General features: G+C 45.0%; 1 protein-coding gene across 2 annotated transcripts in view; it reads right to left on the bottom strand.

Annotated features, from left to right (window-relative positions):
* Positions 1-1,419: 1,419 nt before the first annotated feature.
* LOC149305825 (malonate--CoA ligase ACSF3, mitochondrial-like) overlaps positions 1,420-26,700 on the bottom strand; it is a 61,961-nt gene continuing 36,680 nt past the window's right edge. For both annotated transcript variants that reach the window (XM_089540659.1, XM_089540658.1), the window contains 3 exons: positions 10,128-10,262; positions 7,850-7,961; positions 1,420-5,254 (listed from right to left, as the gene is read on the bottom strand). In XM_089540659.1, the coding sequence (XP_089396785.1) occupies positions 5,134-5,254; positions 7,850-7,961; positions 10,128-10,262 (368 nt within the window). In that variant the 3' untranslated portion in view covers positions 1,420-5,133. The remainder of the gene's footprint in view (positions 5,255-7,849; positions 7,962-10,127; positions 10,263-26,700) is intronic.

Genomic DNA, 26,700 nt, shown 5'->3' on the forward strand with positions numbered 1-26,700 from the left:
CTGAGGTTCCCTGTTCCTAGCATCCAGCATCTCGCACCCCACTGGGGAAATGTAAAATGTGGAGTCCCCCCAAATGCCCTTTCTCTTGGCACCAGTAGCATTGTCCCACCCAGACAGAGAGGTGCTGAGTTCAAACATTCATTGGCAAACTCTGAGTGGCTTTTAAAGCCCCCCTTTAAACAAACCAGGAACCCCCAAAGGAAAATGGCACACGGCCCCTGGCTCCCACCCCTCTGGCAGAGCTCGCATCCCTCACCCGAGCATGACAGGCAGCTGTTTTACTGTATTTGCTACCTGTGCTCATCCATCAAACCCATCGATCGGGCAACGGCAGAGTTTTATTAATGATCTTGTCAGTGGTCCCGGTGCAAGGTGCCGGGGGCTTGTCGGGAATGATAGATCATGGAGCGCCCAGGCTGCTATTTATTCTCCAGTGACCTTGTCTCTCCCCATTGTTGCTTGCTTAAGAGTTATGAATGTGAGACATGATAATTTGATATTGATCTATATGGTAAGTGAAAAATATTTACTGCGTCGCTGAGGCTTTAACAAAGGAGACGGCGCCATCCCTTCCCTCCCCTCTCAAAGGGAGGGCTTCTTCCTGGCACCCCATTCCTCCGGGAGCGGCCCTATGGGACATGTAATAGTGTGCAATGATGCATTGGCAGGTGCCTGTCCATCCCTCCCACTTTCCACAATGGAGCATCAGCGTGTGCCAATGGCTGGTGGAATCTGGCTTGGCAACAGGATTGCAAGTCCACCAACAGAGGCAGGTGTCTCAGCTTCAGGTTTTCCAGAAATGTATTCCCTATAGGGAAAATATATATTGATTAATTGATAGATTGAAAACCATTATCTATGTTTCTTGAGAAACTCTTCGGAAAGTGCGGCAGGTTCAAAACGCTGCAGCCAGGCTGCTGACCAGGAAAATTACAAGGGACATATTACCCCCGTGTTGTAAAAAAATTCACCAGCTACCTTTTGTTTCCAAGCTCAATCCTGGCTCTGATCTTTATAGTCCTACAGGGCTTGGGTCCAGGCTATCTGATGGTTACCTCTCTATGTGAGCTTGTCTCACTTTGAAAATATTTGGGGGAAGATCTGTCCAACCACCATTACAGATTATTTGGGAAAGGGAAAGGGCCTTCTCAGTGGCTGCTCCAATGTCACAAAATTCCCTCCCATGTGTGACTTGGTCAGTCCCCTCTTTGTTCTTGTTCTGCCAAAAGGCTGAGACCTTTTTATTTAGGGAAGCCTTTGGATTTTAACTTATTGTGGCAGAAGGGTCTTTTAAAGGGGCGTGTTACACCTTTACCATTTTTCTTGCATTTTAATGTGTTTTAAACTGTTTTAATATAGCATTTTTAACAGAACTATGCAGGTAATGGTTCAAAAACTTTAAGAAATATAGCTGTACAGTTGGCTTTCCATATCCACAGATTCTTTATTCACCGATTCAACCATCCATGGCTTGAAAATATTTCAAAAATAATACAAATTTCAAAAAGCAAAACTCAATTTTGCTGTTTTATATAAGGGGGACCATTGTACTCTGCGATTCTATATAATGGGACTTGAGCATCCATGGGTTTTGGAATTGAGGTGTGCATGTCCTGGAACTAAATCCCAGCAGATACCAAGGACCCACTGGGCTTTAATTTTTTTGCAAGCTGCCTTGAGTCCTGTATTAATTCTCTCTCGCTTTCCCTAACATAACAAGACCGAAACCCACCATTACCTTTTGACCATATGTTGCAATTGAAAGATTGCCTCTATAACCAGAAAAGCTGACAAGGCTGGAAACAATTCACCATTATTAACCTTTTTGTGTGTTGGTTCAAACAAAAGTCATGGAATGCCTGACTGCCCTGCCATAAGTATTGCAAGAGTCTTGGTAGTGGAGGGTATCTCTGTGTCAGTGCTTTGGATTAAATGCTCCTGTGGATAGATTTCAAAGGCAGGGCTTTCTTGGTGGTAGCGCTCCAGTTAGGAAACTCCTTTCCATCAGAGGTCTAATTGTCTTTCAAGCACTGATTAAACACATATCTATTTGTAGAGGCTTCTGGGGAAGTCCAGTCTGTCTGCTGTTGCTATTTGCTTGGACTACTTTTATTGTATTTTAAGAGACATTAGTAATTTTAGATATTCATAATTTGTGAATGGAGACATTTGTGACACAGGGTTGGAGTGAAATGGATAATGTTATCTTTTGGGGATGTTTATAGGAAGGAACTGGCCAAGCCACCTCTGAGTATTCCTTGCCTAAGAAAACCCCATGAAATCTATGGGGTCTCCATAAGTCGACAGGCCACTTGAAGGCACATAGACACTAGTTGACGCATGTCAGTTTTGATGTGTTGGGGGGGGAGGTTATTGCAAAACTTCAGCATAGGTTTAGAGGCAATTCCAAGTTTTGGGGTTCATAGTTAACAAAGCTATTCCTAAACATAACCTTGCATGGGTTTTTGGGTAGAAGGGACTTACCAGGCAAGATGTGGGTAGGAAAGTGTGTGTGTGTGTGTGTGTGTGTGTGTGAGAGAGAGAGAGAGAGAGAGAGAGAGAGAGAGAGAGAGAGAGAGAGAGAGAGAGAGGCGTGCCTGCGTTATTAAGAGAGGCTGGGACTTATTTGCTCTTCTCTAATGGCTGCCCCCTCCCCTTCGCCAGCCTGCATCTGTAGTCAAACAGAAGGAGTGTGTGGTGGAGCGTGCCGAAAGGACAGATCGCAATTTACAGCGGGTTATTAGCTGTCCCCGTGTTGAGATTACAGACTCCCCTAATGAGGGGCTCTTTTACTGCACCGTAAAAAATAAGGAATGGGGGGGGGGGGACAGAGTGAAGAAGAACCTTAAAATATAAAGAGAGAGAGAATGAAAAGCAGGAACCGTTGCTTGGAAGGGTTGGCAGGAGATGTAGAAGGCAAGCGGGACCAACTACAAAGCACTGGGCAAAGTGTGGGTTTGTGTGTGTGAGTGTATCTGAGAGAGAGATGCTGGAAGAGATATTTCACCTGGGACTCATGCAGGCTGAAGGTGAAGCAGGGCCAGGACGGATGAGACGTGAAGGCAGAAAAAGAGCACCAAATGGAAGCGTCTCCCCTGGGCCTGTCTTCGGCAGAAGAATGGGAATTCTGTAAAAGCATTTTAAAGCACATTGATCAGACGGGCGAAGTCTCCAGAGAGGCTCATTCCACAGCAGAGAGGATGGCTGTGATTCCTCCACCCTCCCTCCAAATCCCATGAGGGTCGTGCAGCCCCACTTAAGAGAGCGCGAACTTTTGTCGCGCCTTGTCCTTTCCTCTGGCTGAGATATCCAATTATACAAATGAATACAAGCCGAAAAGTCGGTTTAAAAGGGAAAGGGAACAAAAGAACCAATAAGCTTCCAAGATTTGTTTTTTTTAAAAGAAAGTGTTATTTTGTAACACTTTAAAGAAAACCAAATCTGCTGAGCATAGAGAGTTCAGGTTATGCTTTAAGCAATTCGCCTTTCAGCTGTGAGAGCATATGAGTAGCTGTTGCGTGCATTCAAGTTGTTTCCGACTTATGATAACCCAAAGGTAAACCTATCGCAAGGTTTTCTTGACAAGGTTTGTTCAAAGAGGGTTTGCCATTGCCTTCCTCTGAGGCTGAGTGTGTGTGATTTGTGTGGGTTTCCATGGCTAAGTGGGGATTCAAACCCAGGTTTCATGTATACCTCTGTTCTATTTGACAGCCTCTCAAGCTTTCCCCGTTTGCAAATCTATAGCCTATAGGTGATCAATGTACTTGACACACAAACCATGTGATTTTGGAAATTCCCAGGTATCTGAGGTTATACATACCTAAATCCTATTTCTTGTCCCAAATACAAATGAGTCAATGGGACTGTTCTAATTAACACAAACCCATAGGAAATCAGGCTACAGATTCCTCCCCTTCTTCCTTTCTCTCTTTTCCTTCCTTCTTCTGAGAAGATAAGCCCTAGCTTTGCTGAGTTCTCTAAACTGGTAGCCTATAGGTGATTGAGGCAACCTGAAGATATGTTTAGAATGTATGCTTAAATTCATCAGCAAGCTTTTCAAATATATATCCTTGAATGCTGCCTGTTTGCTTTGCATTTACTGCAGTCCATCTTAGACTGCACAAGCGATTCAGACCTTTTCACGGCTAATGAAGACTGCCTCTTAATTGAATAGTCCTTCTCAAAAAGGGGTCTAATGCCCTGGGAAACTACGCCAGATCCAAGAGATATCCTCCCAGAGGACTGCTGGCAGGTTCAAACTACAAGAAAAGAGATTCCACCTAAACGTTAGGAAGACCTTCCTGAAAATGAGAGCTGTTTGACAGAGGAATTTGCTGTCTCGAAGGGTGGTGAAATCTCCCTCTTTGGATGTTTTAAACAGAGGCTGGATGGCCATCTGTTGGAAGTGCTTTGATTGTGTCTTCCTACATGGCAAGATTGGACTGGATATCTCTTGGGGTCTCTTCCTTTCTTCCTATGGGCACTGCCCGGCTGACCTCCATCTTCCCTTAACCACTGAATGGCCATCAAACTGCTAAGATAAGAACTAAGGGGATATTCCAGACAAAGATACCAAATACTTCTTTCTGCAACAACCAATAAAAGGCACATGCAGGTGCAGTTTGATATTATACTTGTGTAGGTCACCAATGGGATTCCAGAAGATGCAAACAGGACAAGGTCTTCAGGGAGTGCAGAGTGGTGTCATGTTTGGGGAGGGCTGAAGCTCCTTTCCCAATAGCCACAGGGTTGCCCTAAGTCTGGATGTAAAGACCTTATCTTCCCCCACTCGTAACTTATAGCTTCAAGCTGTACTTAAATCAGCTGCAGAAAAAGACCTGCCACCAACTATGAAAGAGGCCAGATAGAAGCAAGCCAGAGTTTATAAAATATTGACGTATGGTTATGAAAATAAATCATAGATCTGGCCCCATCTTAGACATGATCATAAGACAAAGTGTGTGTGTGTGTGTGCGTGTACAAGGAAGTGATCAGAGTGTTGGAAAGGAGAGTGGCATCCAATCACCCTTTTGGAAAAACCTCAGCACAGTTGTTTAGCCACTTCCTGGCCAAGGGTGCAGGTGCCTGCCAAAGCTTTCCTTTTCTGCTTGGCTCCCTCTGGCATCGTCTTCCTTAGGAGGAGGAGTAGAACTGCTTGAGAAGGTACTTCTTGTCCACTTTGCCCATTTGGTTGCGTGGGATCTCCTCCACCAGCAGCAGCTCAGATGGGATGGTATAGGGCGCCATGGACTCCCTGGGACAGAGAAGCACATTCAGGTTAATGCACAGGCTTGATGCATACAGACTTTTAAACAATATCCCTGCAACCTGGGACATGGCCAGCATGATCAGATCTTGTGGGCAGATAAAGGACTCATACTCCAGTGTTAGAAAGACAAACATTAACCATCCAGCATTCGAACTGTCAAAAGAGCTTAACTGCTTTAGCCATAAACCAATGGGTTTACTAAAAATGTCAACTCCAAGTAAATATATATACTGACTTCCTCTGAGGCTGAGAGAATAGATTTGCCCACTTCCAGGGCTGAACCAGGATTCAAACCCTCATCTCCCAGAGTCCTAGTTTAACACTCAAACCACTAGGCCATTCTGATTCTAGAAAATCCTTGAAACATATTGGTTTGTTGCTGTTTTATTTGGAAGGGGTTTGACACTGCTTTCCTCTGGGGCTGAGAGAGTGGGTCTTGCCGAAGCACAATCAGGAGTTTCCAAGGCTGAACAAAGATTTGAACCCTTGTCTCCTGGAGTCCAGTTCCAACACTCAAACCATTCAACCACACTGGCTCTCACAAATGATGACATTCTCCTATTTCAAGTTTTATTCAGGCTGAGAGAATACGGCTTGCCAAGGTGACCCATGGTTGAGCAGGGATTTGAACCCCAGTGTCCCAGATTCCTCATCCAATGGTCAAATCGCTGTGCCAGGCTGGCTAGTGTGTCTGTGCGTATATCTGTGTGTAAGAGAAAGAACATCCAGGCAGAGCCCCTCCAAGAGGCAAATGGATTGCTTTTAATGGGTTCTCATCAATCCTTGCAATTAGATATGGCAGGCAGCGCAAGTGACAAATTGTCAACATAAGCACTAAGGAGCCCAGCAAACTCCCGCTCCACCTCACAAGCTCCAAGGGGGTAAACCTCCCTCCTTTTCTTCCCCTCCTGACATGGACAAGCCATGTTACTCTAGTGCCCATGTATGCATGATGGGTCAGACACCCAATAAGAGCATTTTCTCCTAATACCCCCACCAAGAGTGTTGTCATGGCAAAGTCATCTTGCCTTCTGCAAAGGAAGGAAAGTGGGTGGGTGAGGGTACATCCTCTTGCCAGATCACCAACCTTGGGCCACATCAACCTCCCACAAGCACCGTTTCCAGCCCAGAGTCTGAAGTGACATGACAAGCCCACCAAGCATGTCAATGCTCTTTTCCTCACACACCCCCCCCCCAATTCCCTGCCACTGCCTCCAAACTATCCATGCCTCCTGCCATATGGAGGCCTCCAACTTGAGACTCGGTGGTTGTCAGTGTGAAGAGGCTAGCGGCGAAAGCCACACAATGAATTGTTCTGAAGAGGGACATGTGTCTCCTGCCAGACAGCGTAGCAAGAGGAGGAGAAGTCAAAGGGGGCGACAGGAGGCAAGTGATGTGGAAGATAAGGAGGAGAAACAGGGTGAGCGGGAGAGAGAAAGAAGCCCGCCAGGAGTGTCAGGCCCCAGAGGTAGCCGTTCGTTCGGTGAAAGGACCAAGGACCTCTGCCTGAAGTACCTGCCTGCCGCTTGGAGATGCATCACATTCTGACTGAGTCTCTCTTTCCTCAGGGATACAGATGAACTGCCAGTTTTTGCTATGAGGAAGGGGAGAAGGAAGAGGTACGGAAAACAGGGTAGCACAAGAGCAAAGAAGGAGATGATCAAGGGGGTCATACATATTCTTCCTTCTCTTCTTCATCTTATGGAATTGAGGAGGTTAAAATCTTTGGGAAAAGGCTGTGCAGGTTCCCTGGCCATCCCCACAATTGGTTATTGGGCTATGCATACTATTATACATCTTGTCATTGTAGTTCAATATTATTCTCAGTTTCAGAGTCTACCAGATGTTGCTGCCTGGAGTTTGGGACCTTCAATGATTCCGATTCTATCAAGGAATCTAGGAATTAGCTAGATATTGTCAAATGATGTAGCACTCTCCAAGTAGTGATTTCATTCGAATTCACATTAGGGAATTCCAGCAGGTGTTGGCCCACACAACCAGAACTGATATCATGTCAGTGTGGTGTACTGGTTTGGGCACTGAACTATTTTGTACCCCACATCCCTGCTCATCCATGGAAACCCACTTGAGAAAATCATACTCTCTCGGCTTCAAAGGCAATGGAAACCTTCTCTGAACAAATTCTGCCAAGAAAACCCTGTTATATGGTGACTCTAAGTCAGAAATGATTTGAATGCACACAACAACAACAACAACACACCACCATTATTCTTGGCAGCCCCCAAGAATGTCTTTAAAGATAAATTTGGCCCTTGAATGAAGATGGTTTCCCACTTTGGGCTAGCTGGTGGAACTTCTGAAACTGATACAGGACGAAATTCATGCTGAAATGAAGGATGGGGAAAACAACCACATATTACCAATGTATTTAATTCTTCATTTACTTGTTCAATACATTTGCAGTTTTTGCTTAAAAGAGAGGTGCTCAAAACATATTGGGAAAGACAGGAACTAGCTATCAAAACAGGGTCTTGACTTCTTTGTGTTCTTTCAGAAAGACCCTGCCCTACCCTCATTAAAGGCAAAGGAGATAGCCATGAAAGGCAATGCCATGCTTACCTTGCCCACTCCTTCAGCTCCTTGAGAGACAAAGTATGGCCTTGGTGGAGTTTGACCACAGCACTGACTTTCTGGCCCCACATCATGTCTGGTGCACCAATCACAGCGACATCTGAGAGAGAAAGAGCAAAAGAGTCAGGCAAGAAAAAGTGATTTCTGGAAATCCCTTCCAAAAAGATCTGCCAGAATTGATCTTTGAGGTATCAGGCAAAAGGTATTGCATTTACCTGGGCTTTTGTTTTTGCTTTTTGCTCAGTCCAAAAAAGCCAATATGAACCTAGGCTGCATCAACAAGAATATAGTGTCTAGACAGAGGGAAATAATGCTACTGCTCTGTTCTGCTTAGGTCAGACCTCACCTGGAATATTGTGTCCAGTTCTGGGCACCACAATTACAGAAGGAGAGTGACAAGCTGGAGGTACCCAGAGAAAGGGCGAACAAAATGGTGAAAGGTCTGGAAACCAACAGGCCCTGTGAAAAGTGGCTTAAGGAGCTGCAAATGTTTAGCCTGGAGAAGAAAAGGGTAAGAGGTGATATGATGGCCCTGTTTAAATATTTGAAAAGATGTCGTACAAGCTTATTTTCTGCTGCTCCAGAGTCTAGGACAGTGGTTCCCAACCTTCCTAATGCCGTGATCCCTTAATACAGTTCCTCATGTTGTGGTGACCCAAACCCATGAAATTATTTTCATTGCTACTTCATAACTGTAATTAAATAGGTGTTTTCCAATGGTCTTAGGTGACCCCCATGAAAGGGGTGACCCATGAAAGGGAGAGTTCGAAACCTGGTTTCTTGGAGTCCAACACTCCAACATCATGCTGGCTCTGCTGCTACAGTGGGTCCATGGTATCCATTCTAGGAGCCCCCCCCCCCCCCCCCCCGTGGATACATGAATTTTTATGTTGTTGACTTCTTTATGTGCATTCGTAAAACTACCTGGATGTTGTTGTTGTTGTTTTCAAGGGCAGGGTAAAAATACTTTAGTAAATAAATAGAAAACACAGCCAGATGGCAGAGCCTAGGAGTAGAGAGGGGCAAGGGAAACCTGAGTGACAAGGCAAGGCGATGCCGCCTCTTCCCATATGTTTCTGCCTGTCCTCCTGAAAGCATCATCCAAGGCCCTGATCCGGGTGCTCCTGCCTCCTGAAACTCAGTGGCTGGCTACTTCTGAGTAAGCCTTCTCTGCAGAGGTCCCCAAATTGTGTGCTGACCTCCTAGGTGTAGAATTGATTCAGTTTCCAGCACCAGGGAAAAGATATTTCTGGTTTCTTAGCCCCTTTAAATTTTTACCTCATTGCTTGGTTTACACCAAACAAGCTGCGTTTTAAAATTGTCCTTCTTTAGGCCGCCTTCAGATTCATCTTCTATTTTTAAAACATTGCAACTGCTGCTTTTATTTTGTTGGTTGGCTGGGTAAGTGATGTTATGTGCTCATTAGGGGCTTTGCTGTGTTTGTTTTTATCGTATGCGTGGCCCTAAGAACTTCGGCTGTAGGGCAATTGGTGAATGAAATAAAATACGTAAAGACAGTTCCAGAAGCATAGAAGGAGATGCATGAAAGGAAATTATGGTATCACATCAGATGCTTTTCCATGAAGACATTGGAGGAACACCCAGGTCCTTACTGTATCTACAATTGCTGTATAATCTTCCCTATTTTAACCCCTCTTGTCATGTTCCTTTCCTTGATCTGTCATTTTTGGGGGCAGTCTATCTTTGGAGTAGAGCACTGCTGACCCAAGACTTTTGGCCACCTGAAGGAGCCAAATGCTGCTCCATATCCCATCATCTCTGGGACAACACATTAAGGCAAGGCTGAGCAAAATGTGGGTGGCTCCTGTGACCCACTTTCTGGGGACCCGGAAGCCCTTTAAAGTTTCTTTTTGAAAAATATCCTGCTATTTTTCAAGTGATTTTCACTCCTAAACTGGCTAAAACAACCCAAATTCAACCGCAAATGATGCAATTTGCTTCTCCTACCTCCTCAGAGCTTCCCTGACCTCCCAAATAACTTTCAAAGCTAGAAAAGGCTTAAAATAATCCCAAATGGCAACTGGAAGTGATACTATGTCACTTTCAGCATGACAGAAATGTGGTGCTGTAGTATATATGTATGTGTGTGTCTGTGTGCATTTGTTTATGAAAACAAATGTGATGGAAATTCCCCCAAAAGGCAATTTTTGTAGCACTTTTTTCCCCCTCTGTGGTCTGGAGGACCACATTTGAGTGTGAGCTGCACCATGTCCACTCCTGCTCTAGATGGACAGATATAGTTTACCAGCAATACTCTGGTGGGCCAACAAATGGCGCTCAACCTCCAGGGCGCTGATTTTGTAGCCTCCGCTTTTAATGATGTCAACGGACGTCCGCCCCCTGATCCAGTAGGTGCCATCTTTATACACAGCTGTGTCACCTAAGAAAGAAAGAGAGGAGAAATGAAGGAAGCAGTCTGGTGCTCTGTTTGCAGCAAAGACAGAAACTGCAGGAGGACATGATGCCTGGTATTGGGGTGCTGGAAATGCACCAAGAGGAAAGGAGAAGCAGAGTGGGGACAAAAGCAGTGAAGATCCTCTTGAGGTCCTAGCCCAACACGCAGACCACCACACTATGCTCCACTCAACGGCTTCATGTTGGCTCTGACTTCTGGTAACACTCCCCTAGGGTTGTCTTGGCAAGCTTTCTTCAGAGGATGTTTGCCACTGCTTTCCTCTGAGGCTGAGAGCATGCCCTGTCCAACGTCACCCAATGGGTATCCATGGCCAACCAAGGGAGAGTTTCTTGGAGTCCTGGTTTCTGGTTTCTTGGAGTCCAACACTCCAACATCATGCTGGCTCTACAATGCTGCTACAGTGGGTCCATGGTATCCATTCTAGGAGAGCCCCCCCCCCCCCCGTGGATACATGAATGTTCAACTCCTATTAAGTAAAATGTACTAGTGAAATGGTGTCATTTATATAAAATGTCAAAATCGAGGTTTGCCTTTTGGAATTTATATATAGATGCTTGAATCTGTGGATAGAGCATCTGTGGATATGGAGGACTGACTTTACTTAGATAGATTAGCTTGGACAAGTGCTTACAACCGCCCTTTCCTGAAGTGCTTTTTCTTTTTGACCTGGAAATATTTAACCACTCAACTGTCTTCCAGACCCCTTGCTCTCTCTTTCCGTCTCTCACTTATCCTTCCCACATCTTATGTGTTGCTTCTCCAGGGCTCTTTGCAAAACAGCAGTCCACAGGACAAACACAACGGCCTCTTTCCCACCATGTGCCATCTGCTGCCAGTCTGAAATGTCAGCCAAATCGGAGGCAGCTGCCTTGCTGTCCTCATGCCCTCCAAAGGTGACTTTCCAGAGGCATAGGGGCTTGCCCTCTGTAGGCTTGTAGTCAAGGGTCCTGTTGCCTCAACACACATTGGACACTTGAGCTTCTTGATATCACACAAGGATTTCCAGAGGAATAGTGACTCTGTGCAGCAGCCTTATGCCAAGGCATACCCCTGGTTCATTTAGCTTAGTATGGCTGGCTCTGACTGGCAGCTCAAGCTGAGAAAATGATCCCCATCACCTGCTGTCTGATGGAGTTGGTATGTTTAGTTTGGAGAAGACAGGAAAATGGGTTAACAGCCATCTTTTAAATATCTGAAGAGTCACCATAAGGTGGAAGGTGGAGTGAGGTTGTTGTTTTTTTGCTGCTCTTGAAGAAAAGACTTCAACCAATGGATTCAAACGACAGCACTATAGTCCCACTTTAACTGCCGTGGCTATATCCCATGAATTTGTAGTTTCAAAAGACTGCTGGTGTCTCACCAAACTACAAATCCCAGGATTCTGTAGGCAAAGTGGTGTTAAATTGCATTATTTCTACAGTGTAGAAGCACCCGTAGTCAAAGTGGAATCATAGCACTGTATTTATGCAGTGTAAAGTGGCTTCAGGAAATCAGTTTTTGGACCCTTGCAGAGGTACCTGTACTACAGAAACCATTGTCTAAGAGAAGGGCAAGTCAGCCTCCAGATCTGTGGTGATAAAAGAAGGAAACTTGAAGCTCTCTTGGTGATTTCTACTCCAATTATTATGAAGGTCTGCCAGAGCAGCAACTTTCAGCAGCAAGCCCCTGTTGTGAAACGTCAGCATAGCACTTAATTGCTTTGACCGTCTTGTTCCCAGGGTGAGGCCAGCTGCACAGAGGCATCCTGGCATCTTTTCCTTCTCCCTTTCTGCTGCCAGATGGGCTACTTGTTGTTACATTAACTCCTGTAGAATACTTTAGGATCGAGGAAAGGGAGGAGAAAGGATGGATGTACAGTATAAAGGGTTTTGGGCTTGCTGCATCTGGAGGAACTAATGAACAGTTTGTACAGGTGAAGCCAGCATGGCACAGAGTGTGGGACTAGGACTCTGGAGACCAGGGTTCGATTCCCAGCTCAGCCATGAAAACCATTGGGCGACCTTGGGCAAGACTCAGCCTCAGAGGAAGGCAATGGCAAACCTCCTCTGAACAAACCTTGCTAAGAAAATGCTGTTTGAAAACACTGACATTCTGGACCAGTCCAACAACTATCATGTCAGAATGCACAGGGAAGCCACTGGAATCCACAAACACCTGGACAACTTCAACAGGAAAGAAGAAACCCTTAAAGTGAACAATGTTTGGCTCCCAGTCCTGAAAAACACCAAAATCAAGCCCCAGCAAATGCAAATGAAAAGCACCCAGGGTTAATGGGATTTCCCAGCAGACAATGGATCATTACGTCAATAGACACTCTATAGGCCTTGCCATTCAACAACAGAACAATAAACGAATTAACATGGAAATCGCTTCTTCTCAACCAACAGTATATATACCTCACTCTCTTCCATGCCAGCATTCTCTGAAGATGCCAGCCACAGATGCTGGTGAAACCTCAAGAATAAACGCTTCTAGAACATGACCTCATAGCCCAAAAACCCCACAAAAAAACTATGAATGCCAGCTGTGAAAGCCTTTGACTTCACCCTTGCTAAGAAAAAGCCATGACAGAGTTGCTTAGGGTTGCCATAAGATTTTGAAGGCACACAATAACAACTCTTGAATGAAGCACCTTGACTAGATGCCATCGCTACACTTGCTTTGATCCTTTGTGGGGGAATTTAAAATGGCATTTCCAAGATGGCACCTTTCCTCCCTAGATGGGCTCAGACAGCGTTGCGGCAAAGAGAACCCACAAAAGTGTCACTTCAAGGCAAAAGGCAGCTGTTTAGAAATATCCCCTGCTTCTGAATGTGCTTCTCCCCCCCTATTCTTGACATCTTCTGCTCTCAGATCCAAAATGTGGGGCAGAGAAAGACAAACTTCCCTGGGCCTTGGTTGAGACGGAAGGCCAGTTGGCCCCTCTCAGCCATATCGCAAGCCATTGTTGTTAGACTTTCCCGGGGAACTTTTTTGAATGGTTGGGGCAATCCTTTGAGAAGGGGCAAACAGAATGAGGCATTTCCCCTGCTGGATCCCTTTTGCAGAGGTTGAACTGAGAGAGTTAAGGACAAGCGGCATTTCAGTACAGGAAGGGTCTCCCGGGAAGCTCTCCTCTCAAGCTGTCAGATGCAATGGCAGTAACACCAGCTCCTTCTGCTTCTTTGGTGGTTTTGCCACAGGGATCTCAAAAGTATTTTGCCAAATGGAGGCAGTTAGCCCAAAGGTGGTGGTGGAGAGGGAAAAACTGGTAGGGCAGCTCATGGAGAAGAGCAGTCGGATTAAGGCTGGACTCCTTGAGTCTTCCATGGCACCAGAGAAGGGGCTCTTGATGGCAAGCAAGACCCTTTGAACACAAGAATCACTAAATTGTGATGATTTAGTGGCCATTTAACCCAGTCCCCTGCCATGCAGTAATGCATGACTAAAGTATGCCTGAAAGAGGCTCAATGCAACCTTTGCTTAAATACCTGCAAAGAAGGAGAGTCCATGATTCACTGAGGGAGCTGGTTCCACTGCTGAAAAGCTCATACCGTCAAGTTCTTCCTGGGTGTTTAGGTGGATTCTCTTTTATTGGAATTTGAACTCACTTGGGTTGTGCCCTAGACTCTGGAGAAGGAGAAAACCAGCTGGCTTCATATTCTACATGACATGCCTTTCAGGAATTTGAAGATGGCTCTATCGCGTCACCCTTTGCTCTTCTCTTTTCCAAGTTACACGCCCACTTTATTTCTCCAAAAAGGCCCCATATGCTTCAGAAATACTTGAGGCAAGGATGGGCAACTATGGAGGGGCAAGAAACCATTTTCTTCCCAATGGGCCATAGCACTGGTTTTGGTCATGCCAGAAGTGATATAACATTGCATCTGGCCACCATTTTGGCTGATTTTTGCAATGCGGTTTTTCCAGGAGTTGGGGGAGATGAACAGCCACATTTATGGCTAGGGTTATCAGATGGAAATAAATCTTCCTGAATTAGATTTTATTAAAAAATTGGGCCATGACATGGTTTGGGGTGCTTCAAGGGCTGTATTTTGGGACCTCTAGGGCCACATGCAAGCCCACATGCTTGGCCCATCCTTGTTCAGGGCTATGGAATCCAACAATTGTTTTCCCCAATCCTTCTTGACAGTGTCGGTGGCACGCATTTAGAATTCCAGAGGAGCAAAGCCGTTCAATAAAAGGCCTTCTGTGGAAAGGAAGGTTTTGTCTCCAGCGTGTGGAGAACAGGTGCGGGAGGGGGAATGTGGGATGACAAACAATTAGAGGGAAGGAGTACGAGATTAATGATGGGATGGGAATCGGCTGTCCCCGCAACAGCCATGCGAGGTGCCAAGTTTATGGCACGCGAGGTTCTGTGATGTGTGTACGTGTGTGTTATGGACATAAACCTCCCCACACGCCCCAAATGAAAGCTGCATCAATAGTTCCCCATCTGCTCACATATATCACACACTTCATTCCAGTTTATTAGCCGGAATAAATCATAAATATTTCATTATACATCAACGGTGCTCGACTCCGGGAAGGCACAATCCATCACCCCGATGCTCCCCGCGACCCGCCACCTCACATTAAGCTTTCCAGTCTATTAAACAAGATTGATACAGTGTGCTAGGATGGACTAAGAGAATGTATTTATAGCACACCGGGGAAGAGGGAGGGCACAAGGAGCACGCAAGCAAGCCGCCCAGATGAGCCGGAGCTCCCCTCGAAGGGTACCTTGGGCCACACAGTTGCAAGAGAAAGCACAGCATCCATCAAGGTCCCAATGCCTCCCATGGGCCTTGGTGAAGGAGAGCATCAGGACAGTTCGCTCACATTCCAGGGTTAATTAAACTGCAGGGTCCACCAGCCAGCTAGCTATCCAGCTCACTCACTGCCCACTCATGACCTGACAATATCAAGGATCCTTATTTCAAGGGGGGGGGGGATATGTGGAAAAGAATGAGAGGAGGAAGAATCCAGGGGCCCCTCTTGTGGTCCAAATCCTTGTCCTCTAAGAATTTGCCAGGGGATGTCTGCTCAACCATTGCACCCTAAAGGCACCAGATCCCATCTTATCTTGGAAGCTGAACTGGGTCAAGCCCTGGTTAGTGCGTGGATGGGCCGCCAATGAATACCAGGTGCTGTCGGCTGTATTTCAGAGGAAGGAACTGGCAAAAACAACTCTGAGGATTCCTTGGCTAAGAAAATCCTATGAAAAAATTCATGGAGTCACCATAAGTCAGCAGGTGACTTGAAGACACACACACATACACACCTTGGAGGAAGGAGAGTTCACAATGGTGTTCAAAATCTAAACTGCTTTAAAAGATAAGAAGGGGTCTCCTACATTTGACTTCAATCTAGTGGTGGGGACTTAAGACCTTGAAGTTGAAGGCGCTCTATCATGGTTCCAGTTCATCCCTTTCCACTTTCTAAGATAGCCAAGGGTCCTTCTCTCATGATGCAAGCATTAGGTGGTGTCCCAACTTCTGTTAAGAGATCAAAGTACTCTCCAAAGACTTTTGCACTACACAATGATAGTGCTTAGATACCACTTTTACTGTCTTGGCTCCATCCCATGAAGTCCTGAGATTTGTACTTTGGGGAGGCCATAGAGTAGTGGTTCCCAATCCTCTAGATGTTTTCAACTTCAGCTCTCAGAATGCCTGGTGGCCAAGCTAGTTAGGGCTTCTGGGAGTTGAAGTCCAAAATGCCAAAGTTTGGGAAAATAGAGTTCTTTGACTTTGCAAGACTTCTTTGGCACAGAAACTGGAATACCTCATGAAACTACAAAGCCCAGGATCCCACAAATTGGAGGCGCAGCAGTTAACATGGTAGAAAAGTGCTGTAATGGCGTAGAGTGAAAAAGACCTTGGCTACTGGCAGCAGAACATCAAGATAAAAATATGGCTGGTATTTTTGTCCCCAACCCAGTTCTCCTCAAGAACCCTGACCATCATTGCAATGTGAACCCCAAGATCTTCTCTGGAATTCAATCCGGTCCTCATGCTGAAAGAAGCTCCTTACATCTACCTCTCTTTTGCCTAGAAAACTACATTTGTTTTCTACTCAATGGACAAGGTAACCTGCTGTTCCCGATCCACCACTGTCCTTAAGAAATGTTCATCGCTATGCTCCTGCAGCCCCTTCCATCACTCCAGCTGAACCGTAACTCCATGTGAAAGCCAGAGATGAAGGCCAGACCCCAGGATGCTGCTAGCTGGAGACTTCTGTGAGGTGGTGTTCACATGTCTTGTGTACACATGACAAGAGTCCCAAGTTAAAAACAATCTGAGCTGCATCCAGGAAATCTGAAGTGCATAAAGAGAGGAAGAAAGGGAGGAGGGAAAGAGAAAAATCTACAGATCTCTGCAGGTGACGGTGCCTCAGACGAAGAAATTATATCACTCATCAATTTGCCAAGCTCCAGACCTCTGCAGGTGATGAGATGCCTCAGACTAAGAAATTATACATCACTCATAAATTTGCCAAGATCCATTTTAATACTAATCAGGTTCTTTGCTTTCCCCTGACTGTCTTTGGGGCAGCTTTTCTCTCCCCCGGTGGTTCAAATCTTCCTTCTAATTGCTTAATGCACATTTCCTTTAAAGTGAAATAAGTCATGCCTCTCTTTCTTTGTACCCCTTCTCTTCTACCCCTGAGGTTACTCTAGCTGTGAATCCCCATCTCACTCCCTGGCTCTGCATAAATACCTCTCTCTATCTTTCATTTATGCAATGCCAACTGTGCACTGCATACAACCAAGGAGCTGCCTGGCAAACTGGAAATTCCTTTTTGCTGGATACAGCAGGGAAAGGGAAAGAGTTCCCTTGGCAAAAGGAGGGCACAAAGTTGGTTCGGTAAAAGGTCTTGCCAGGCAAACAGACCTCAAAGAAAGAGCATTCAAATCTATTGACATTGCTGCTATTTATTGGGTCAGCTTTGACTTATCTCTGAATGAGAGACTTCCAAGATCATCATCAGGTCTTGCATCATCAGGTCTTGCGAACTCAGAGCAGCCATGGCTTTCTTGATGGAGCCTATCCTCCTGTACTGAGGTCTTTCTCTTTTCCATTTTCCCTAGCATTATCACCTCTTCCATTAGCCATTTCATCTTTTGATATGTCCAAAGTACGACAGCCTCAGTTCAGACATTTTTGGCTTCTAGTGAGAATTCAAGTTTGATTTGCTCGGTTGTTTTACATGCCTTCAAGTCAAATCTCCCAGAGTTTTCTTGGCAAGGTTTGCTCAGAAGAGGTTTGGCGCAGCCTTCATCTGAGGCTGAGAAACAGTGTGACTTCTCAGAGGTCACCCAGTGGGGTTCCATGGCTGTGTGGGAGTTTGAAGACTGGTCTCCCAGAGCCTCACCAACACACCAAACTGTCTCCGTTTCCTTGTCAAAACTGAATCTAAGGGAGTTTGAAATTGCCTTCCTCTGAGATTGGGAGTCAATGACTTCCCAAGGTCACCCACAGCCCTTTCTGTGGCTGAGCAGACATTCAGACACTAGTCTCTGGAGTCCTAGTCCAACACTTCTATTTATTTTTGGATGTGGAACTGTTTCCTGATGCAAAGGATGGATCAGATAAAGTCTACGAAAGTCTTCTTTTGCTCAGCTAGCCTCAAAGGGGATACAAGATCCTTTTGCATACTGATATTCCAGACAAACACAGCTAAGTCTCTCAATTCTGTTTCCTGAAGATTTCAACCCTTTTCTAAGATAATATAAATAATACTAACGATGATGCTTAGAAGGCAACTGAGTTCTTGGTTGTATTGAACAGGACTCTAAAACCAATGGAGAAACTTTGCTTTAGAGTCCCCAGCAATGATAGTCGGGAGCCAACAGGACCCCTGCATGCTTTGAGAAACACAACTCAATTTGTGAGTAGGCCTGATAGGTGGTAGTTTCCTCTGTAGTTTTCTCAGAGTGTAATCTTCTAAAGGAACAAGGTTAAATGATGCAATGGAGGAAGGATTTTTGAATGCCTTGGATTTGTTCCATTCTCCACACTAAGATCTGGGCTCTGGCAACTGATCCTTGAGAGAGAGGGAATAAAACCAGGGGCATGAAAGGCCTGGACCAACTTGCATCCTGCCAGCCTACAATGGAATTCTTGTCATGCTCCGAACTCTGGGAGTACGTTTGTATTCTGCGCACAGCCGCACGGAGCCTGCTGTTGGAGTCACGCTGCGAGAAAGGGCAAAGCCCTGCCGAGATGAAAAGAACATGAGGAGCTGGTAGAGCCTCCCCTGGCATTTACACCTTTAAAACACACACACGCACACAGAGAAAGAATGGGAAAAAAGGAAACCCACTCAAGGGCATTTTGCAGAGTGCTTGGCTAATAAGCTCTTCTGCAAAAAACAAGGATGGAGTCAAGCCAAGAGACCTGGTGGGGATGCAAAGGCAGCAATGTCTCTCTGTGTGCATCATGCCCGCTGAGGCAGAAAGGCCCCAAGCAAGAGGGAGGCAAAAATGATCTAGCCTCTGATGAAGCTCAAGCCAGCCTAGCTGCCCTATTTGGTGACTGTGGTGATGCCTGGGTCATGCAGCCTGGCAGCTTCCTATGCGTCCGAGTCTGTGAAATTGTCATTGACAACTTATGGTGACCCTACGAATGAGAGACCTCCAAGTCATCCTACAATCAACAAGCCCTACTCTGGTTTTGTAGACGCAGGACTGCCATTGTGTCTTCCTGAATGGGTGTTGCAGTATCGCCCTAACAACTTCCTTGGCATCTGATGAGGTTCATGGCCCTCCCAATTTTAAGGTTTTCCCCAGTGTGTGTGTGTGTGTGTGTGTGTGTGTGTTGTGGGTGCTGACTTTCAGAAGTGCAATGAAGTAGGGAAGGGGAGCACATCTTCTGCCCAGACATAGGCCAAAGACGATGCAACAGGTTTCTAGAGAAGAAAGTGGGTCACTCGAAAATGGGAAGTCCTTCTTTTCTTTTTGTCTCTCTCTCTCTTTCTTTCCTTCCTTCCTCCCACATTAGCATTTAAGTATTTATAGACATTGGTGCAGATGGTGAGGAGGAAAGGGAAAGGGGAGTTTGCCATGAAGCACGGCAGCTTGAGAGGCAGAATCCTAGCAAAAAAAGAAGAGAGAGAGAGAGGGGGGGTAATTACAATAACCAAGATGCAGGAGTTACAAACTCCTCATTGCTCTTTCCCTCCTACCCTTTGCAGAACAGCTTCAGGATCAATTACAAGCCTAGCTAAAGCAAGTCATAACTCTTCCCTACATCCCCCCCAACCCCCATGTAGTGGTCTTTCTTGCATGTCTCTCACAAACAAGACGATTAAATGATCATAGATGGATGCAACACGGTGGAGTGGATGTGGAGATGGGTGTCGTGGCATGAGTGGGGTTTTACCCTTCTCCAAGGATTCCTAAGCAGCCCCTTTGTTTAAATATCGCAGGAGCCCCCAGCCCCAGCTAGATACCCTCCCTCCTTTTCCTCATTGCTGCTTCCATCACAATGCCATTAGTTCTGAGTAAATATGTTCTCAATTGTCTTGAGTGAAATCCACAGGGAGGCTTCTGTTGAAAGCAAAGAGCCCAGGGCCATCACTCCCAATGATGCTATCTGTCCAGGATTACAGAGGGGATTTGGACGGAGGAGGAGGAGGGAAGGGGAGACCCTCAGAATGGAGAGGGGCCTTCTGCTTTTGTCTTTGTAAAAACAGGGTCCTTATCAGCTTGCAGGGCAAATAAATAACCCAGCTTAAAGAAAAAGGGCTAAGGGCTTGCAAAGTGTTTGGCCTTGGACTGGGGAGGTGAAGGACAAAGCCCTGGCCTCCAGCTCAGAAATGTAAATCTACAATCTCCATGCAAGCCAGGAGAAATCATATCCATAATTTTATCCCTGCCGTATCACAAAAAATATATATTTCTGGGCAGTTTTCGGTCTGCGTTGGCACATCCTGAAGTGCCTTGGGAAATTATTCTGCTCACAAATACACATGGGGTTATTCTGCACCCCAAACTATCTTTTGCGTGTGCACAAAATCCATGTTTTTCAAGAAAAACTCACTGTTTCCAGAGACATATAAATTGTGTGTGTGTGTAGGGGGTAGCACAAAAACATAATTGTACTACAAAACCTCTATGAATTTCTGGAATCACCTCTTTCCCCATGAAAAATGTGCTTTTGAGCCCCCTAACACACACACACACACACACACACACAAAAAAAAAATTGTTTCTGAAAACATGGTTTGTGCACAATATTACCATTTTCTATGCAAAAAAAAGGTGTGCTCCTCTGTAGTATAATTAATCCAAACAGTATGTGATTGTGAATATCAGGCAAAAACTACAAACCTTAGGAATGCCCCAAAGCAGGATGAAAATGCTCCCTAGAATAAGGTCACACACAGAGTTTGCTACTGAACAGACAATGTCCAAACCTCAGAGCTTCTCAATCCAAGGAAACCATGCTATCCACCAAGCTACTGTGGATCTATCAAATCTTACCCAATCTTACCTGAAACGGGGGAAAGTCCCTTTTTTGGGCTACTGCTCTTGTATCCCACAACCAATGGGGCCACTGACTATGCTGGCTGGGGGTTTCTGGAAGGTCTAGGAACTTCTGCATGCTCTGCCAAGTTGACTAAACTGAGACTCTCATATGTTGCATATACCGTATGAAGACATGACCCACTAGAAAAGACAGTATTGCTTGGTAAGGTGGAAGGCAGTAAGAAGACCATTTTCCAAGTGGATAGACTCCATCAAGGAAGCCCTTAGTCTGCAAGACCTGAGAAGGGCTGTAACTTGGAGGTCTCTCATTCATAGGATAAGTCAAAGTTAATTTGATGGCAGCTGCCAACAACAAGAAGCTTTAGTTTTTTGTGGGTTTTTTGGGCTATGTGGCCATGTTCTAGAAGAGTTTATTCCTGATGTTTCTCCGGCATCTGTGGTTGGCATCTTCATCTCTGACGCAAAACGTCAGGAATAAACTCTTCTAGAACGTGGCCACATAGCCCGAAAACCCCACAAAAAACGATGGATGCCGGCCACAAAAGCCTTTGACTTCAAACAAGAAGCTACGTTTTACCTTCTAACCGAGTAGTCACTACAAAATCCTCCTTGCCTCCTCCTCCTCTTCCCAGCCTCAGAGATGTGTATTTCTTATGGTGGCCTGAAACCAGCTCGTAACTTAGACACAACATTTGCAGGATACGATAATTAAGCAATAATTTTAAACAACAAAAATAGTATTAATCGAATTTACAACCAAGAGAGACCATGTAAATAAACAGGGATGAGAAAAGGCATCGCCGGCTAGGATTTTAATTAAACGGGCTCTATTTATAGTTTGTGTTGATCAGGCGCAAGTGATTTCCGCCTCAGGTGTGAATGCCCATGAATGGAAACAAACACCCACCTCCGAGTGGGAAACACCTGCTTCTCTCTGGGGACTGTGACGGTGCCAGGGAAAGTCATAGCTAACCCACTGCGTGGCTACTACAGTGTGGTATCTGTTTAACTTGTGCTGGTAGATATGAAAGAGAAAGGAAGGAGAGCTGTCAAAAACTAAGCAAACTGCAGTGGTGGCTGGTGGCTTCCATGTCAATGGAGCAGGGGGTCCATTCCAGGTTTTTGGCTAGCTTTAAAGCTAGTTAATCTCACCTTCTTGCCTATCAGAGCCATTGCAGAAAGCAGGCAGAAGAAGGAAGAAAAAGACTAAGAAGTCTAGACAAGCAAAAGAAGCAATAAAGGGTTTTGATGGGGGACACAGATTGGAATCTAGGTACAGTCGTCCCTTCCTTTATGCGCATAAGGGAAATACCACGTATGCTTGAGCCCCATTGAAAATAATGGGGCTTGTGCACACAGTGTGGTGCAGTACATGACATTGCTACTTTCAGTGCACAGCTTCAGCATAAGCCAAAATCTGCATAGGACGCGGGCACACTGTATTCCAAGTGAAATGAGTTGAATAAATCTTGTAAGAAAACCCCATGATAGGTTTGCCATAAGTTGCAAATGACTTGAAGGTGTACAACAACAGCAACAACAACATCCACTAAATTAACAAAAGGTTCACAAAACTCCCTACGGATACAATGAATGCAGGCCCCATCTTCTGCATTTGCACAACACATCTGATGAAATCTAGAATATGCTAAACCCTCATTTTGAGAAAGGCACATGAAAGACAGAGACGTGACCTCCATAAAAGGAATGCAAAAAAAGCCCCGAACGCTAAAAGGCAGGATTTGGTTACATGCAAAAAGAGCCTCATTGATTGTATTGGTGTTTTCCCAGCGCTTAAAAGCAGGGAAGCTTAACAGAAATGAGTCACTGTTTTAAAGCCCGCATCAAACAAGTTAAATAACTCTTACTTTCTTAACGACATATTAATCAAACGGCATTGATCCTCGAATCAGATTCTGTTCCCAGCCAAACCCTCTATCTTCCCGGCCCCTGATGCAGGCATTAAGGGAGTTTTATTCTGACAGATACAATATAGCAATCAATAAAGTCTTATTATATGGAGCTGATATACATGGATTTGCTCACAGGATTTATGCACCACTTCCAAACTCGGCCCTATTTCATGCCTCTGCCTCAACCTGTAATTGAAAATAAATCTCCCTGGATACTCTTGGGTTCTAGTTTCCTGGATGCGCCGGCACCTGTGAGCGGTGCTGGCCTCTCCTAGGAGATTACATGGCAAGACAATTCTGTTTCTCTGTGCCATTCATGCGGCAGCACGCCTTTCCTTTAGGGGAGAAGTCCTTCGCACAGTGGGGAGGAGAGGCATGCATGCGCCGAAGACAAAAGGCCATCTTTCAGTCAAATTGGCGTCAGCCACTCTCGACGGCTGTGTTCTTTCTATTGAGGTTGAGTTAGGAGATGTTCCTGTGGACTGGGCCCACTGTGTAAGAAGACGCAACGAATGGATTTTCAGAAATGTGGACATGATACTAATGTGGAAGGACTGTTGTTTCTTCACACCACTATTCCTGGCACCTGGCAGATAGGGAGCATGCCAAGAAAACTGCCAACACAAGTAGCATCGGTGTACAACCTGGTGCTTGGTTTACTTGTCTGAGTGACCAGGAATTACCTGTCCTCCATGCCTACTAGACACTGTTTCTGGAAGGACACCATGATAGTGGTGATGTGGGTTGCACTTGTTTTATTTTGTTTAAACTACTGGGGATTGGCGGGAGGTGATTTCCCACAAAAGGAATGACCTTTCAGATTTCTCACAGGAAGACACAAGTTTGCCAATATGGCTCTGAGCAGCAAGAGAACTTGGGTCCTCCAAGAGTTTTGGACTTCAGCTCCCAGAATTGGCCAACAGTCAGAAATTAATGGGGTCAACAGGTGATTTGAAGGTACACACACACACGTTGCCTTGAGTTGCATTATTGAGAAAAAAGAGGGGATGATGATGATGATGATGATGTCACACCACACAGCTCAAATCTGAAGTACCTCAACCCATCTGTTTACACTCCTGCTTTTCTCAAACTCTTTGGGGCCAAAGAAACAATGGCCGGCGCTGTTGCTTGAACATTTAAGAATCTAATCTTGGCAAGCAGGATTTTGAGATATCCCCCTGTCCCTCTATCCAGCCTTAGTATAGCCCTTACTGCAGTTGCAATCTGCTTCATTTGCATTCTATGCTACGGCGGTAATTAACTCTGTTTAGCTCGTTCAAATGTATCCTTTAGAACTCACTAAGTAGCAGTCATTTTGCTGCTATGCATAAAAAAAAAGGGGGGACCACAAACCCTTAGGAGTAGGTATCTCCCTGGGATTCATCAGGCTTAAAACTGAGGCATCATCATTTGTGTATTTCTAAAACGTGGGTGTTTTCTGTGCACTTGATTGAATGCAGAACTGGGTCCCTTGAGTATCCTGCTATTCATGTAAATGTAGCATGAGCACATAGGTGCTTTTAAAAAAAAACCAGAACGGTTTGCATACCTTACTCCTTCAGAGATAACTTGGAAAAGGCAAAGGCAATACCTGGAACAATCAGTGAATACAGCAAAGGAGTTAAGCAGAACATCTCCCACATCATGCTGGCTGAGTCTGCCATGGCCCCATGCTATGGAATCCAGGGATTTGTAGTTTGGTGGAGATCTCGAGTTCTCTGACAAAGGAGGCTAAATATCTAATAAAATTACAGATCCCAGAATGCATTAGCATGGAGCCATGGCAGTTAAAGTGGTGCCAAACTGCATTATTAATCCTCAATGGTTGGCGGTGGGTAATGGCTGCATTTTCATGCACCATTCAGTGGTTTGGAATACAAGTGTGCAGCTTTGTTGAGAGTTTATGTTAGCATCTTTAGGCTGCAGATCCACACTTTATTGAGTTTTATGGGGCAATAACGCCTTTGGCTTATAGACTGGCTGGCCCCTCATTCAGTCCTTCTTCCAAAGGCATCCTTCTTCTTACAAGACTATTGACCAGTTCTTCTCTCAGGTTTTGGCTTCCTCAACAGATGTCCTTCTCTTTGGAAAAAACCCTCTTTCAGGGAGGATTGTCGCTCTCAGTGTGCAGATTGGCCTTTTGCATGTGTGTTTGCTTGTGTGTGTATGTACATTGGATGTAGATTATGCACAGCTCTGTGGATAATTAACAAGGCTGTCTGAGTTTTGCATTTCACCCTTGATCAAGCAGCACCATTTGTAGAAGTACATTGCCTCCCTCCTTCCAACATTTCAGAAGATCCAAAAAAACAAAAAGAGGAGGGAGAATCAGGGTGGGTTGTGGGGGAAACCAGCAGAAAACAATCAAAATGCCATCACTCTCTTCCCATCTCTGTCAAATGAGATTAGAAAGGGGGGAAGAGAGCAGAGGTCTGTTGCCCAGACGTCCCCAACTCTTCTCTAATCCAGAGGCAGCATCAGTCTAAAAGCGTCCTGCTCCTTGACAGTGCCATCTCCTAGCTTGGAAGTTCAAAAATCTGTCCTGCGAAAGGGTTAAGTTTAATTTATACTGATTTCCATTTAATATCATTCTCTCCCCGTAGGAGCCAGCAGCTGTGAGCTGATTGTAGTTTCTCATTATGCAGTCTGTATCGCTAATGGTCTGTGACAAAAGCATGCCATCTTCCAGGCCGTACCCCCGAGAACCAATTAAACACACATACTCCCTTCCTGTTTGCCGTGCCTTACAATGAAATTAAACTGAATTTCAAAATCATTTTCTCCTAAAGACATCTCTTTACAATAATTAATGCATGCTATTCCTTTGCATCTGAAATATTCATCAGGAGGGTCGATATTTTTTTCAAAAAATAATAAAGTTCATGAAACAAAAAAAGAAAGCACCCGCACACCAAGATCAGATTGCCCCAAAACTCTTGAGTTGCCTGTTTATCATCAAGCTGGAAAGTCCCACCGCTCACAAGAGGACTAGGGCAGGAGCAAAACACGTCTGGCTACAACTTTCATTTTATCTTTAAAAAATTTAAGTGGAACAGAAAATACATAGAAAGGCCACAGAGAGGTCACCAGAAAGCATAAATTGAGATGGACTCAGACGCAACAGCAGCATTTCAGTATTCAAAAATGCTTTGCACAACAACGTAGTGTAAAGATAAAATTTGCTTTCCCTTTCTCTCTCCCTGCTGAATTTTGTTACTTCTTGACTGAGGAAGAAATCTGGATATCTCAAAAGCTGGCACCCAAACTTCTGGGCCCTTTTGCTGGGCCTTATTATTATAATATGGATTTTGGAACATATTATCTCATAATCTTTACAACTCCTGCCTGACAGGGAGCTGGAGTGGATAGCCCTAGATTCTATGAAATCCTTTAAGTAGACAGATCAGAATCATTAAACTGCAGATAAAAAGTGTGGATCAGATAGAGAGAAAAAGGCCAGATGAAAACTAGCTATTGTAGAGGGGAAATTCAAAGAAGGATGTTCTTATTTAAACCTCTTTTTCACGGACATAATAAAACACCAGCTTTCTTCCTCTCACAGTGGGTGCATCTACAATGTAGGAATAATGCTGTTTGACACCATTTTAACTGTCTGCAGAATCCTAGGATCTGTAGTTTGGTGAGGCACCAGCACTCTTTGGCAGAGAAGGCTAAAGACCTTATAAAATCCCAGGATTCCATAGGATGGAGGTAAAGTACTTAAAGGGGTTTCAAATTGCATTATTTCTACACTGTAGATGCACCCAGTGCATCCTTGGCCAAGATAAAGAGGCATTTTTCTGTGCAACGTTGGAGGACAAGGATGGGGTGGGGAATGAGAATTGGCTGGAGGAAGGTAATGAAATTAACCGGATGCCCAAGTTTGTTTTGTCACCCAGATTAATGACAACCAGGGCTGAGTAAAGAGAGGACACGGGGTCCTGTGTGTACACAGTGACTAATCCAAACAACCCACCGCAGCTAATAATGATAATGAAAAAGGAGACAAACA

This window comes from Sceloporus occidentalis, unplaced genomic scaffold (genome assembly GCF_023333645.1).
Source record: "Sceloporus occidentalis isolate IW3139 unplaced genomic scaffold, rSceOcc1.0.p SCAF_10, whole genome shotgun sequence".
Classification (NCBI taxonomy): Eukaryota; Metazoa; Chordata; class Lepidosauria; order Squamata; family Phrynosomatidae; genus Sceloporus; species Sceloporus occidentalis.